At 41.9% G+C, this 16,055-nt stretch overlaps 1 protein-coding gene across 1 annotated transcript in view; it reads right to left on the bottom strand.

Moving 5' to 3' along the window:
* Apmap (adipocyte plasma membrane associated protein) overlaps positions 1–8,293 on the bottom strand; it is a 47,558-nt gene extending 39,265 nt beyond the window's left edge. Inside the window, exon 1 of the mRNA XM_020171577.2 lies at positions 8,114–8,293. Coding sequence (XP_020027166.1) covers positions 8,114–8,205 — 92 coding nt within the window. The 5' untranslated portion in view covers positions 8,206–8,293. The remainder of the gene's footprint in view (positions 1–8,113) is intronic.
* Positions 8,294–16,055: the final 7,762 nt, after the last annotated feature.

The following is a 16,055-nucleotide window of genomic DNA, read 5'->3' as shown; positions in this document are numbered from 1 at the left end:
TCTTTATTTTTTCCATCAGTTGTCCCTGATGTCCAGCTAGACATCACAAATCTTATCTAACTCCATCCTCAGCGAATATTCATTAATAGCTCCTACCCTCCATTTGAGCATCGTCCAATCTCTACTGGAAAGTTTTGTGGTCAAGTTTTAGAAATACTAGCTTAAATCTAAACAAAACTCTGATGAGCAGTGCTGTCCAATAGGACTTCCTACGATAATGGAAACAACAGTAGCTATGTGTGGTTACTGAGCACTTAAAACAGAGAGAGCTTGTTACATAAATGAGGCAAACATGGCTCCTGTGCCCCTGCTCTGGGCAGAACACTTACTTTCATCCAAGATTCACTTTTTAACAGGTGCTTCTTGCTGCTGGTTCTTAGAAACCCTTAGTCAACTACAATTCCTCCACCTTTTCTCATGTTTGTCTCTGTATACCTACATTATCTTAACTTAAATAAAGGACACTATCTTCATCCCTATCCATTTTGACTGACAGAGCACCACAACAAGGAAGGCTTGGCAACTTACTTCCCAGGTGCAGTCTGGGAAATCAACTTCTTTGTCCCAATCTCTCCTGCAGAGCCTGAAGCAATACTCACCTCCTTGAGGACTGTTCACCCTGAAATTTCCTAGCCTCTAAGGGAAAGAACGCAATCACAGTGGTGCAACATGTTCTGACAGTCACATTTCACAAAATCCTCTGTAATTGCACCAGCCAAATCTGAAGGGTATTCTCTAATTCTTTCTACACACCAGACCTTAGGGCCTGGGGGGGCCACAGGGCTTTGAATCATAGATTGAAGTCTTGATGAACAGACTTCAAAAGTCCAAAAATGAACTGCAATTTCTGTTAGTCCCAAATCCACAGAGGTACCAGCAATCTTGGGTGTCAAGGTGATCCCTGGAACCGGAGGAAGTCAAAGAGCAACAAGTTCTACCTTTTTAAGTGACTACACCTTTAATTTGCTCATTTTTCATACTCTTTTAAGCCAGATCTGCTACAAATATTTTTTCTTGAAAAAAATTAAAAAGCTACTTTTCTAATTAAACAAGTTAAAAGAGCCATTTGAAAACACAAATGCTGGGCAGAGCTGAGTTGAAAATTCCAGACTTCTGACTCCTCATGAATTCATGAATGCCTATCTGTATCTCCACACTGCCTCCTCTACTCTTTTGTCTTAAAATGGAAAAAGAGAAGTAGAACAAGCAAAGACTTTTAACTAGCCTAAAAGCTTTCAGAGATTGTTGGAAAAGCAGCTTTTAAATTCTCAACACATGCATTCTTCACTCCTGAATAATTAAACAGTTTGCTTACTAGACAGAACTGTGTTCCAAAAGGGAAGAAATAGTTTCACAGAGCACAATTATTCTTTCAATAAAGTTTCTAAAGCATTTGGATAAACTGATGCCAAATAATAATAAGCTTGCACTAGTATGTTAAAGTGCTTAACTCATCTACATTCCACACTGATAAAAGGATTTAACAATCAAATTCTCAAATACAGAAACTCAAAAACTTTAGCACAAAATCTTTCTTTTTTTTTTCTTTTCTTTGTTTTGTTTTGTTTTGTTTTGCAATACTGGCGTTTGAACTCAAGGCCTCACACTTGCTAGGCAGGCGCTCTACCACTTGAGCCACTGCACTTCACACAAAATCCTATTTCCAAAGTATAATTCTTAAAATATGCTTCTCAGTCACTGTGCAGTTGCAAGCTCTATCCTTCTTCCTTCACTTTCATTTCTCTTTTAACTCTATACCTCTGTAACTCTACATAAACCACCTTATTCACACAGACCCCAATGACCTTGTTAGTAAAACACAGCAAATGTGCCCTTTTGTGCCAAGCTAAAGTACTGGTAGGTATCTTTTCCATTGCTAAAATCCATTTTCCTTCTTCTATTCTGATAATTCAATAGTATGTCTTTTGAGGCTTCCTTTATTCCATTTAACATATGTAAAGTTTATTCTAACAGTTTTATGTTTCTATTTCCTTCAGATTCCTTTACTTCACCTACCATACAGAAGGCTTTCTTGGTTTTGTGTGGAACCTTCACCCTTTAAGGTAGCCAAGAATATAATTAAACAAACTACTAGAAATATCACAAAAGATATTAAAATTCATGAATATAGAACTGCTCACAAAAAACAAGAACAGCTATAAATGTTACAATAACAAATGTGGAAAGTGGATAAGAATTCACTCTGAAAAACATGGTTACAGATATACACAAAAGGTATCAATAAGAGAAACATAAAAATACAGGATACTAATAACACGATCATGAACAAGAAAGACAACATCTTAAACACAATGTAAGATCATATCCTAGGGCACAAAGCAAGCCTCAGCAAATATAAGAAAATAGAAATAATACCATGCATACTATCTGACCACAATGCAGTAAAAGTAGAACTCAACAACAAAAGTAAAGACAAAAAACATGCAAACAGCTGGAAACTAAATAACTCATTACTTAATGAAGAATGGATCATCGATGCAATAAAAGAGGAAATTAAAAAGTTCCTAGAAGTCAATGAAAATGAAAACACAACCTACCAGAACCTATGGGACACAGCTAAGGCAGTCTTGAGAGGAAAGTTTATAGCCATGAGTGCATATATTAAAAAGATTGAAAGATCCCAAATCAATGACCTAATGATACATCTCAAACTCCTAGAAAAACAAGAACAAGCAAATCCCAAAACAAATAGAAGGAGAGAAATAATAAAAATAAGAGCTGAAATCAACGAAATAGAAACCAAAAAAACCATACAAAGAATTAATGAAACAAAAAGTTGGTTCTTTGAAAAAATAAACAAGATCGATAGACCCCTGGCAAACCTGACTAAAATGAGGAGAGAAAAAACCCAAATTAGTAGAATCAGGAATGCAAAAGGGGAGATAACAACAAACACCATGGAAGTCCAGGAAATCATCAGAGACTACTTTGAGAACCTATATTCAAATAAATTTGAAAATCTAAAAGAAATGGACAGATTTCTAGATGCATATGATCATCCAAAACTGAACCAAGAGGAAATTAATCACCTGAATAGACCTATAACACAAAATGAAATTGAAGCAGCAATCAAGAGTCTCCCCAAAAAGAAAAGTCCAGGACCTGATGGATTCTCTGCTGAATTCTATCAGACCTTTAAAGAAGAACTGATACCAACCCTCCTTAAACTGTTCCATGAAATAGAAAGGGAAGGAAAACTGCCAAACACATTTTATGAAGCCACTATTACACTTATCCCAAAACCAGGCAAAGACACCTCCAAAAAGGAGAACTATAGGCCAATCTCCTTAATGAACATAGATTCAAAAATCCTCAACAAAATAATGGCAAATCGAATTCAGCAACACATCAAAAAGATTATTCACCACGACCAGGTAGGCTTCATCCCAGGGATGCAGGGGTGGTTCAACATACGAAAATCAATAAACGTAATAAACCACATTAACAGAAGCAAAGACAAAAACCACTTGATCATCTCAATAGATGCAGAAAAAGCCTTTGATAAGATCCAACATCATTTCATGATAAAAGCTCTAAGAAAACTAGGAATAGAAGGAAAGTTCCTCAACATTATAAAAGCTATATATGACAAACCTACAGCCAGCATTATACTTAACGGAGAAAAATTAAAACCATTCCCTCTAAAATCAGGAACCAGACAAGGATGCCCACTATCTCCACTCCTATTCAACATAGTACTGGAAATCCTAGCCAGAGCAATTAGGCAAGAAGAAGGAATAAAAGGAATACAAATAGGTAAAGAAACTGTCAAAATATCCCTATTTGCAGACGACATGATCCTATACCTTAAAGACCCAAAAAACTCTACTCAGAAGCTTCTAGACATCATCAATAGCTATAGCAAGGTAGCAGGATATAAAATCAACATAGAAAAATCATTAGCATTTCTATACACTAACAATGAGCAAACGGAAAAAGAATGTATGAAAACAATTCCATTTACAATAGCCTCAAACAAAATCAAATACCTAGGTGTAAACCTAACAAAAGATGTGAAAGACCTCTACAAGGAAAACTATACACTTCTGAAGAAAGAGATTGAGGAAGACTATAGAAAGTGGAGAGATCTCCCATGCTCATGGATTGGTAGAATCAACATAGTAAAAATGTCGATACTCCCCAAAGTAATCTACATGTTTAATGCAATTCCCATCAAAATTCCAATGACATTCATCAAAGAGATTGAAAAATCTACTGTTAAATTTATATGGAAACACAAGAGGCCACGAATAGCCAAGGCAATACTCAGTCAAAAGAACAATGCAGGAGGTATCACAATACCTGACTTCAAACTATATTACAAAGCAATAACAATAAAAACAGCATGGTACTGGCACAAAAACAGACATGAAGACCAGTGGAACAGAATAGAGGATCCAGATATGAAGCCACACAACTATAAGCAACTTATCTTTGACAAAGGAGCTAAAAATATACGATGGAGAAATAGCAGCCTCTTCAACAAAAACTGCTGGGAAAACTGGTTAGCAGTCTGCAAAAAACTGAAACTAGATCCATGTATATCACCCTATACCAAGATTAACTCAAAATGGATCAAGGATCTTAATATCAGACCCCAAACTCTTAAGTTGATACAAGAAAGAGTAGGAAATACTCTGGAGTTAGTAGGTATAGGTAAGAACTTTCTCAATGAAACCCCAGCAGCACAGCAACTAAGAGATAGCATAGATAAATGGGACCTCATAAAACTAAAAAGCTTCTGTTCATCAAAAGAAATGGTCTCTAAACTGAAGAGAACACCCACAGAGTGGGAGAAAATATTTGCCAACTATACATCAGACAAAGGACTGATAACCAGAATATACAGGGAACTTAAAAAACTAAATTCTCCCAAAACTAATGAACCAATAAAGAAATGGGCAGGTGAACTAAACAGAACTTTCTCAAAAGAAGAAATTCAAATGGCCAGAAAACACATGAAAAAATGCTCACCATCTCTAGCAATAAAGGAAATGCAAATTAAAACCACACTAAGATTCCACCTCACCCCTGTTAGAATAGCCATCATCAGCAACACCACCAACAACAGGTGTTGGCGAGGATGCGGGGAAAAAGGAACCCTCTTACACTGTTGGTGGGAATGCAGACTAGTACAACCACTCTGGAAAAAAATGTGGAGGCTACTTAAAAAGCTGGACATCGATCTACCATTTGATCCAGCAATACCACTCTTGGGGATATACCCAAAAGACTGTTACTCCAGAGGCACCTGCACATCCATGTTTATTGCGGCACTATTCACAATAGCCAAGTTATGGAAACAGCCAAGATGCCCCAGCACTGACGAATGGATTAAGAAAATGTGGTATCTATACACAATGGAATTTTATGCAGCCATGAAGAAGAACGAAATGTTATCATTCGCTGGTAAATGGATGGAATTGGAGAACATCATTCTGAGTGAGGTTAGCCTGGCTCAAAAGACCAAAAATCGTATGTTCTCCCTCATATGTGGACATTAGATCAAGGGCAAACACAACAAGGGGATTGGACTATGAGCACATGATAAAAGCGAGAGCACACAAGGGAGGGGTGAGGATAGGTAAGACACCTAAAAAACTAGCTAGCATTTGTTGCCCTTAATGCAGAGAAACTAAAGCAGATACCTTAAAGCAACTGAGGCCAATAGGAAAAGGAGACCAGGAACTAGAGAAAAGGTTAGATTAAAAAGAATTAACCTAGAAGGTAACACCCACGCACAGGAAATCAATGTGAGTCAATGCCCTGTATAGCTATCCTTATCTCAACCAGCAAAACCCCTTGTTCCTTCCTATTATTGCTTATACTCTCTCTACAACAAAATTAGAGATAAGGGCAAAATAGTTACTGCTGGGTATTGAGGGGGGGAGCGGGAGGGGGTGGAGTGGGTGGTAAGGGAGGGGGTGGGGGCAGGGGGGAGAAATAAACCAAGCCTTGTATGCACATATGAATAATAAAAGAAAAATGAAAAAAAAAAATGAGGACAGGGGATTTATGAGAGTGGTGGAGGGGGTGAATTCAAGTGTGATATATTTGATACATTGTAAGAAACTTTGTAAATGCCACACTGTACCCCCACCCAGCACAATAAAGGAAAAAAATTAAAAAAAAAAAAAAACACAATGTAAAAGGCACACTGGAAAAGATCAGGTGGCAAAAGATGTCTATGTTACATCCAATTTACTTTATTATTAGGGAAGAAATCCCCACAGAGAACCTGAAAAAAAATTTAATTAAGTCTGCCCTCTGCCCTGAGGCCAGGAGTGTCACAGCAGCTATCCAGAAAATTGGACCCATCTGACAAGTACCCTCAGGTACTGTATGCTCACTGCACTTTATACAGCACCCAAGGGCTGGCAATGGTTCAAGTGGTTGACTGCCTGCCTGGCAAGTGTGAGGCACTAAGTTCAAGCTCCAGTACCGCAAAAAAAGAAAAGAAAAACAGCTTATCCAACACCTGAGCAGCACCTTGGCTGCTTTCATTCCTCATGTCAAAGTGCCTTATTTTCATAGTTTCTGTAGTAAACCATGGCTAGCCTTTGCATATGAATTCTATGGGACTCATCAGTCATCAGCAGATAATTAATTCACAATAGCCACAATAAGTAAGATGACCAACTTGTCCCAGGTTTAGCAAGTAGTGCTTGGAAATGTGAATTCCTGGCAACCCAGGATGGCTGGTCACCCCACTGTCTGGGTATATGGCTGCAACTTCCTCATTCTTCCACAGACCCAGGAACTCAATTACAACCAAATAATCTTCTCTCCGAATTGCCTTTCTAGAATCAAAACACTCCTTTCTGCTATCATTCTCCTTCAAATGTATTCTTATAATCATCAGTGAATAAATTTGATGTATCTTTGGCAAAAACTGCCTCATTCAGTAGGTCCCACACTCCTCAGCACACTGTTGATCAATAAGTACTTCTAATATTTCTACCAACATATAGGTTAATAATTCCACGGTTTTGGATTTGGTCTGTGGGGCCAAAATCCAAATTCCAAATTTCTTGGGTTCTCCCTAGAAATTCAAAATTATAAAATTCAAGACACAAAACTGAAAAGTGAATTTTAAGGATCACGGTTCAGTTTTTAGCTAACAAAACATGGCATAGGTAAATTCTGGAAGACTGGGAAAGGAAGCAATACCCAAAAGCCTAAGATTTATTAGGCATCAACAACTACAATTTCCTTTGCTTCTCCATCTCTACATAAAAACCTGCAAAACTGATTCTCATAAAAAATTGCCTTCAAGCTGGGAGTGCCAGCTCGAAGCACTTCCCCAGCTCTAGGGATGCGGAGGCAGGACGATGAGCGTTCAAGACCAGCCTGGGCTACATAGAGAGACCCTGTCTCAAAAAAAAAGATACATAAAAGAGCTGAGGATGTAGCCCAGCTGTCGAGCGCTTGCCTTCTAAGGTGCACGGCCCTGGGTTCCATCACCAGCACCCAAAAATAATAACAATGTTGCCTACAATGTCCCTTCTGGTCTCTACTCTCAGAAAACAGCGATGAGAACTGCACTCAGCGTGAGAGTGACAGGAGCAAAAGAGCAGGTGTAGAAGGCAGCTCTTCGCTGGATCGCGATAGGAGCCCAGTATCTTTTTTGGACCTCCAATCAGAAAAGCGTGAAAAAACACGAAAGACGAAGGGCGGTGGACAGGTGGCTGATCCCAAGTATCGGGTGAGCCAGCAGGGGCAGAGCGGAGAGTTGAGTGCACAGAAGGAAAGACGAAGAAGCTCCGGTTCTGGAGGAGGGGCAGGAGTTAGGGGCAAGAAAGGACAGATGCAGCATGAGGACCAGGAGAGCCAGGAAAAGCGTCGCTGGTTGGGCGCCCACAAGGGTGTACTCGAAGCCTGAATGACCTGGCAGGTGCATCCGATTTATCGGACCTGTTTCCTTCTCTTTAAAACGAGTCCTGCGTGAGGATTAAACAAGCGGGCTTTTGCAACGCGCTTGTCATCACGTTTATTCACCCTGTCGCTGTTAATGCAAGTTGCGGTTCACAAGGAGGGTCGCCCCCGCACCCCGCCCTAGGCTCCAGCGACCGGGTCTGAAGGTCCCGCCTACCTGCCGTCCTTGGCCTCAGGAGCCTGGCCATCGTCCGTGACAACTTGCGGCCGCAGTGGCCGGCGCTGCCGCAGCCCGTCAGCCTCGCTCATTGCACCGCCACGCCACCCTGCTAATTAATCGTACCCGCTCTTAGCAGCGCAGGATTGGGGTCTAGGAGCGCCCCGCCCCGTCCCGTCCCATCCCACGGCGCGCGGAAATGACACAGAGCCCATTGGCCAATCACTGTCTGCCCCGCCCCTTCCGGTGGCGGTCTGGAGAGCTTTACCTTTAGCTCTTACAGGGGAATTTAAGCCCGCGGTGCGCGGCGCCACCTGGAGGTCCAGAGGTAACGCAAAGGTCTGCGGAGGCCCGGGCTGGCCATTGTCCCTTGGGACTGGAACGCAGATGGCCTAGCGACGGTCCTAATGCTCACCGCGTTTGCGGCGCTTTATTTGCAACGATGAGGCCACAGCAATAATCAATGTGCACATCGACCGTGCTGGACTGCGATGGTGGCCGGTTTTGCCCTTAGATAGGATGGCGCTGTTTATTAAATGACAATGGTCTAGATTTTTTCATGCAGAATGAAAGTAACGCTTTCATGCTCTTGGACCGCAGTACACGTACCCCCGCCACTCCCACCCCCCCACTACCGAAAATTATCTTTTCTGAACCAATAAGAATAAGGGGGAAATAGGCAAAATAATTCCCTTTAGTTACGATTAGATGTTGATTACTATATCTTTAAAGGTTACAACAGGCATTTGATTAAGTTTTGAAGAAGGTTACCCATAAGTAAAGGCAGGGTATAAACAGAAATCGTCACTAATAACAAAGTTTAACAAGTGTGGACAGGTTACTCCAGAGGCACCTGCACACCCATGTTTATTGCGGCACTATTCACAACAGCCAAGTTATGGAAACAGCCAAGATGCCCCAGCACTGACGAATGGATTAAGAAAATGTGGTATCTATACACAATGGAATTTTATGCAGCCATGAAGAAGAACGAAATGTTATCATTCGCTGGTAAATGGATGGAATTGGAGAACATCATTCTGAGTGAGGTTAGCCTGGCCCAAAAGACCAAAAATCGTATGTTCTCCCTCATATGTGGACATTAGATCAAGGGCAAACACAACAAGGGGATTGGACTTTGAGCACATGATAAAAGCAAGAGCACACAAGGGAGGGGTGAGGATAGGTAAGACACCTGAAAAATTAGCTAGCATATGTTGCCCTTAACGCAGAGAAACTAAAGCAGATACCTTAAAAGCAACTGAGGCCAATAGGAAAAGGGGATCAGGAACTAGAGAAAAGGTGAGATCAAAAAGAATTAACCTAGAAGGTAACACACACGCACAGGAAATCAATGTGAGTCAACTCCCTGTATAGCTGTCCTTATCTCAACCAGCAAAAACCCTTGTTCCTTCCTATTATGGCTTATACTCTCTCTACAACAAAATTAGAAATAAGGGCAAAATAGTTTCTGCTGGGTAATGAGGGGGTAGGGGGGAGAGGGAGGGGGCAGAGTGGGTGGTAAGGGAGGGGGTGGGGGCAGGGGGGAGAAATGACAAGCCTTGTATGCACATATGAATAAAAAAATTTTAAAAAAATAAAAATAAAAAAGTGTCGATTTATCAACAGTATTATAGCCAAATCAAGTATATTTCCAGGTGCTGAGAGATGATGGTCAGCAAAAATCACAGGGTCCCTCCATATTGGAAATTAAGCTAATGGAAGAGATTAATCCGTATCCGTAATAAATGTGAATTTTTAAATGCAGTAACTGCTTTAAAGGGAGTGAACTTGATCCTGTGAAAGCATTTGATAGGTGAAGGGACTGAATGATGACAGAATTGGGAGGAAAAGACAGGGAGAGGGATTCCCAGAAAACCAAGTCCTGTTTCATACTGCAGGAGGAATGGTCTCTGGAAAAAAACATGTTCAAAATGCAGTTAAGAATTTTCTTATTGCACTTGCCATGATCTTTTTTAGTGCTAGATGGCACTAGAATTCCACATAAATGTTCTCATTCATTCAGAATTAAAGAACCAACTTAGAAGGAGAGTTCCACAAATCCCCTACTGCAGAGATCCCAGGTTGTAATTCAAGCCTTGGAAACATTTTACTTCCAGTCATTGAACACAGCAGGTGTAGCTATTATAACAGAGACAATTTTAACAAAGTGAAGTGTTGGGTGATCTGGCCCCTCTTGCCTCTGGATTGTCTTTCTTAGTCTTGAATTCCCTGTTTCAGATGCTCATGATTGCTTGCCTTTTCTAAATCCGTGACTCCCTGCCCTTGTCCATGTTATTCCTTCTTCCTTGTGATATATTTTCCTTCACCTCCACGTGACTAAAACCATTTTTCTCATTCAAGACCTAATTCCAGTATCAATGCTGAAAATCCCTTCCCCAAATTCCCCAACAGAATATTTTCCTCTTACTTTCTAAGGCACTTTGAACATTCCCTGTCTGTAGCCATAAGCCCAGCTCACTGAAGTTATTTGTAGTCCATGCCCAGTGTGAAAGCCCAAAAATAGCCAGGAACACACCCTTTAAAATAATAAAAAGTTGGATTCATTGAACTTGCTGCGGAAAAAAAAAAGTCTCTTCAAAAAGGGGCAGTTATGGAAAGCTTCTCATGAGGTTGGGGCTGAAGTTAGTCATAGATGGTCTTGGCATGGATTGGTCAGAGCATGTAAACTAGGAGAGTGGATGAAGGAGCCAATGCTCTTATCTGTGGAACACGTGAATAGAATATATGTGGAGTTACTGAGATTAACTCATTGTCTTATTTTGAATCACATGAGTCTGAATGAGCTGCTATTAAAATGATTTGAACTTAGATCATTTGTGTTGCATAACACAGTTTAGTCCAGTCTTTCTGTTTGTAAGCCATAGTGAAATCCATTTTACTTGTGTCTTGTTTTAGCTCTCAGTCTCACCATGACACCCACCCTACAGCCCAGTTACCAATCAGACCAACTTCATTTTCTCATTGTGCCAGTTATTTGCTGAGGAATGGGATCACTACGATTTATTGCCTCAGGTTTCCAAACTTCAGCACTGCTAACATTTGGCCTAGATAGTCCTTTGTTGGGGAGTTAGAAGAAGGCATGTCCTGTTGTAAGCAAATTATCTTTTCTATCAAAGTATTTGTTACCCTCCTAGATTACTTAAAAATTCCTCAGGTCACCATTTTAGGTGAATTACATGTTGAAAGCGTCCTTGCATCTTCTTTCAGATTCCTTGTTCAACTCCATTGCCCACCAAACTGCATGTCCTAACCCATCCTCCAAGCCTTTTAGCCAACTGGGAAAGGTTGTGAACCTTTGACCTGAACAAATCCCAGGTGAGGGGCAGGTACAACTGCCATCAGGGATATAAGGAGGAGCCACTGTCAGCCCTTTTGTGCTTGCGTGTTTCCTTAGCTAGAGTTAGCACATGCTTGCACCCTCTTGATCAAGAGAAATTGCCTTGTCAAGATTTTCTGTCTCTTGTGTGTCTGTTTTTGGCACTGGAAGGTTATTAATTCCAACACTGTACATAATAGAATGTTCAGTAGCATCCCTGGCTTACACCCACTAGAAAGACCAGTAGCATCCCACCTACTAATTGTGTGTTACAGTTTGAATCTGAAACTCCAAAGGCCCATGTGGTAAGACTGGTACTCAGCATGTGGTACTGTTAGGAGGTGGTGAAACCCTTAAGTGGGGCCTAGTGAAAGAACTTTAGGTCATTAGGAACATGCCCTTGTAGGGAATTTAGGACCCCACCCCTTTCTCTTTCTCAGTTTCTCTTTCCCCACCCCTTTTTCTCTACTTTCTCACTTCCCAGTCATAAGGTAAGGTGAGCAGTTTGCTCCACCACACACTCCCACCATTGTTTGCTCCCACAGCACATAAGCAATGATCAATTGACCATGGACTGAAACGTCAAAACCTAAGCCAATATAAATCATTTCTCTGTATAAGTTGATCATCTAAGTATTTGTTATAGTGACAGAAAGCTTACGAACACGTTGTGGTAATCAAAAATGTCCCCAGACGTTGCCAAGTATCCCCAAAGGAATAAAATAGCCCTTAATGAAGGACCACTGGATTGAGCCACTATCCACCCTAGGACTAGGATGAGGATCATTTCCATTGAAACATGGCCCATATAGACATTATTTATCTCAAAAAAATCAGGGCTGTGCCAAAATGGAAGAAGAAGCCCATGATCCTAGGCAGGCAACCAGCCATGTACCTCAAAACTGAAACTAGAAACAACTGGACTTCTAAACTCCAGGGCTTTATTGGGGGATGAACTTAGGGCTTTGAACTTGATAAGTGCGCTGCCACTTTAGCCACACTCCCAGCCCATCTAGTTGTAGTTATTTTCTGGTAAGTCTTGCTTTTTGCCTGAGGCCAGCAACAGACCTAATTCTCTGCCTCCACACATAACTGGAGGGGGGGTGGGACCCCACAATCAGTTTCCTAATCCCATGCTTTTCAATCCCCTGCATAGGTATCTCCTGAAAACCTACCAGGTGCCAGGTCTTTAAAAAAAAAAAGGGAGGGGGAGGGACTAAGGGAATTCAACCTATATAATCTGGGTGGAGAGATAAGCCTAATAATCATTATAAAGGACTTCCACAGAAAAACCTGGCAGCAACATGCTCTGGAACCTTGAAAGAGAACAAATGCCAACAGGTGGGTGTGGCTAGAGAAGACTTCTTGGAGGAAGTGGCTTGTGTGCACCAAGCCTGGGATAAATGAGATTATCAATGAACTAGGGAGCAGAGAAGGACAATAGACAGACCAGGAGGAAAGAGTGGGGTGCCTGGGATTGGTAAACAAGAAGGTGATGACTGTGGGTAGACTTAAAGGTTACTGAGCAATCAAGGAAGAATAGTCCAAAAAGGTCAAAGAAAGGCAAGAAGTAGGCTGAGCTCTCTCCTCTTCCCACAAGTACAAGAAAATAGGAAGAATCAATGGCCTACTGGGAAAAGGGCTTCAAGGTGTCATAGGACCAAAGAATTGGCCAGTGAGGCAGCAAACTGACTTCACGAGATGACAAGGTCAACACTCAAGTAAGATTTATTAGAAAGAATGGAAAGGCTACAGCTAGATCAGTGCAGCAGAGCCCAGAAACCAGTGGCTCCTTGTTGTTTACATAGAGGGGGCTTTTATTTGGTCCTTTTGGTTGGGAAGGGGAGTTAAGAGCCAGGGGTGGAATGGCCTTTTGATGTATCTTTGTAGAAACGCACTCTGTTGGGGAGGGGAGGTATAGGAGTTAGAAGTGGAGTAATCTCTTAACATATCTCTGCAGGATCATATACACAGTTCTGTGAAAGTCTGCTTGTCACCCTTGTGTCATTTTGAGGCATCCCCAGGAGGCCATAAGTTGTGAAACTGGGTGTCCCTTTATAGGATGTAGGGCTCACAGTGCTCTCATGGGAGATGGGGGCACTGGCTCATTTGTCTTCTGAGCCCCCAGACCCAACAAAGTTGTGATGGGACGTTCTTGCTTCAGTTGGCCTTCATCAGGGATTGTTTTTGGCACACAGACTGTACTTTTATATACTGTCATACTTATGCTGGAGAGCTTGGGGATATAAAAATGCTGGGCCAAGGTGGTCTCAAGAGCTGTTTGTCCTGAGTGAGTTCCTTCATGGAACTGTTTGACAAATGTAGGAGCCAGCGATTCTGGGATTACAAATATAGCCATTGGCAAATTTCCACCATCCACCTGGTAGAAAATTTCCCCCCTCAGTCTTAAACCAAGCCTGTTCTTGTGGTATGTACCATGGGTCCCATTGAACTAAGGGGCATGGGAACAAGGTAAACATCAGCACAGTTGGGGTTGGTCCCCTCATGAGGGTCACTTATTTGACCTTCCTGTCAGCTTTCCAGTTTCTCTGAGCAATTGTTACATCTCCCTTTTGTTGCCCTCTGCAGTGTATGACTGCTACTTGCTTAGAGGCCCATACAGCTTTTAGCAATTTCAGAATTTCCTGCCCATACTTAATACTTTTTTCTCCCAAGATAATGAGCCCCTTTTATTTACATAGGGCTCCATGGACATGAATAATAAAGGCATATTTAGAGTCTGTATAGATGTTTACCCACACTCCTGCAGCAAGCTGGAGCACCCACATGAGAGTGATGAGCTCAGCTGTTTATGCAGAGATCCCCACTGGCAATGGACGTGCTTCAGTGACAGCATCCAGAGTCACTACTGCATATCTGGCAAAATATGTATTGTCCCAGACAAAGTTGCTCCCATCTGTGAAATATTCAACATCCAAATGACTAATAGTCTGATCAGTCAAGTCCGGCTGGCTGGAGAACACTTCAACCATAACCTCTAAACAGGTATGCTCCAGGGGGCCTGAATCAAGTGGCAGTAGTGTGGCCGGGTTTAGAGTCTTAACAAACTCTAGTCAGATACATGGGTTTTCACATAACATGCTTTTAATATCTGACCATTTGGGAGTTTTTCAGCCAGTAATTTCCTTTATATTTCATAAGAGTCATAACAGAGTGGGGAACTTGGACTGTGAGTTCTTGTCCCAAAGTAAATTTGTCTGTTTCAGTCACCAAGACAGCAGTGGCCACCAGGGCATGCAGGCAGGGTAGCCAGCCTCAGGAAACTGTATCAAGTAACTTTGATAAATAGGCCACTGAGTGGTGCCAGGAATCTAGCAGCTGGGTCAAGACTCCTACAGCTGTCCCCAGTCGCTCATGTACATATATGAAGGAGGGCTTCACCACATCTGGCAAGCCCAGAACAGGGGAGTTTGTGAGTGCCCTCTTAATTTCTTTAAAGGCCTTTTCTTGCTCTTCTCCCCATACCATGGGTTCCTGTTCTCCCCACTTTCTGACTTCATAAAGGGGTTTTGCCAAGAGAGTAATTGGGAATCCAGATCCAGCGGAAACCTGCAGCCCCTAGAAAATCTGTCAACAGGTCATGGGGGCTGGAATGGAACAGACAGCATGTTTCCTCTCAGGGCAACTGTCAAGGACAGTCTAAGCTGTCCTTGTGACAGGTGAAACCCAAGGTATTTGGCAGTATCCTGGCAAATCTGAGCTTTCTTTTGGGAAACCTTATATCCTGCCTTACACAAAAGGGAGAGAAGTGAGTTCCTTCCATACAATTCTCCTGAGTTGGTCCAGCCAATAGAAGGTCATATACATACTGAAGGAGTGTACAGCTATGCTGACCAGCCAAGAAAGCCTTTAGATTGGATGCCAAGGCAGTCCCAAAGATAGTGGGAGAATTTTTGAAGCCTTGTGGCAACAGAGTCCAAGTCAATTGTCCCTTCTCTCCAGTACTAGAAATTTCCCATTGGAAGGCAATGATGGGTTGGCTCTGTGGGACCAAGCAGATGCAGAAAAATGCACCCTTAAGGTCCCAGCAGGTAAAGAACTTTACCTCAGCTGGAATAAGGTCCAAAATCATGTACAGGTTTAGGACCACAGGGTATAAAGTAACAGTTGCTGAGTTGACCGCACAGAGATAGTCTGTCAAGATACTTTGGGATCTCAATTTGGGCTTTGCAAGGAATGTAGTATTGCCTCTAGCTAACAGAAATGGCTCCCAGCTTTAATTCTACCACTACCAGAAGTATGTTCTGAGCCAGTCTGGGGGTTGTCTTCAGCTCATACTCCTGAGAATATTAAAGGGACTTTTAAGCATCTCAGGAACCTCTTTCTTGAAGGCATAGAGTTGTCATACCTCCTCCTGTGCAACTGTGAGAGTTAGAATCTTGGCTTTAGGCCCTCTCAGCTTTAAGGCTGCCATGCCATCAGGGTCAAAAGTTATCTGTGCCCTTAGTTTGCACAAGTCTCTGCCCATCAAGTCCACAGGGCAATCAGGAAGGTAAAGATACTCATGTCTTACTTCATGCTTTCCAAGATTGTATTTAGAGTCAGAAGATGCTGTCAGCAGTCTGTCCAGGTGGGATTATG

Source organism: Castor canadensis, chromosome 5 (genome assembly GCF_047511655.1).
Source record: "Castor canadensis chromosome 5, mCasCan1.hap1v2, whole genome shotgun sequence".
In the NCBI taxonomy this organism is placed as follows: Eukaryota; Metazoa; Chordata; class Mammalia; order Rodentia; family Castoridae; genus Castor; species Castor canadensis.
Note: the sequence above shows the minus strand (reverse complement) of the source record. Positions and strands in the feature narration are given on the sequence as shown.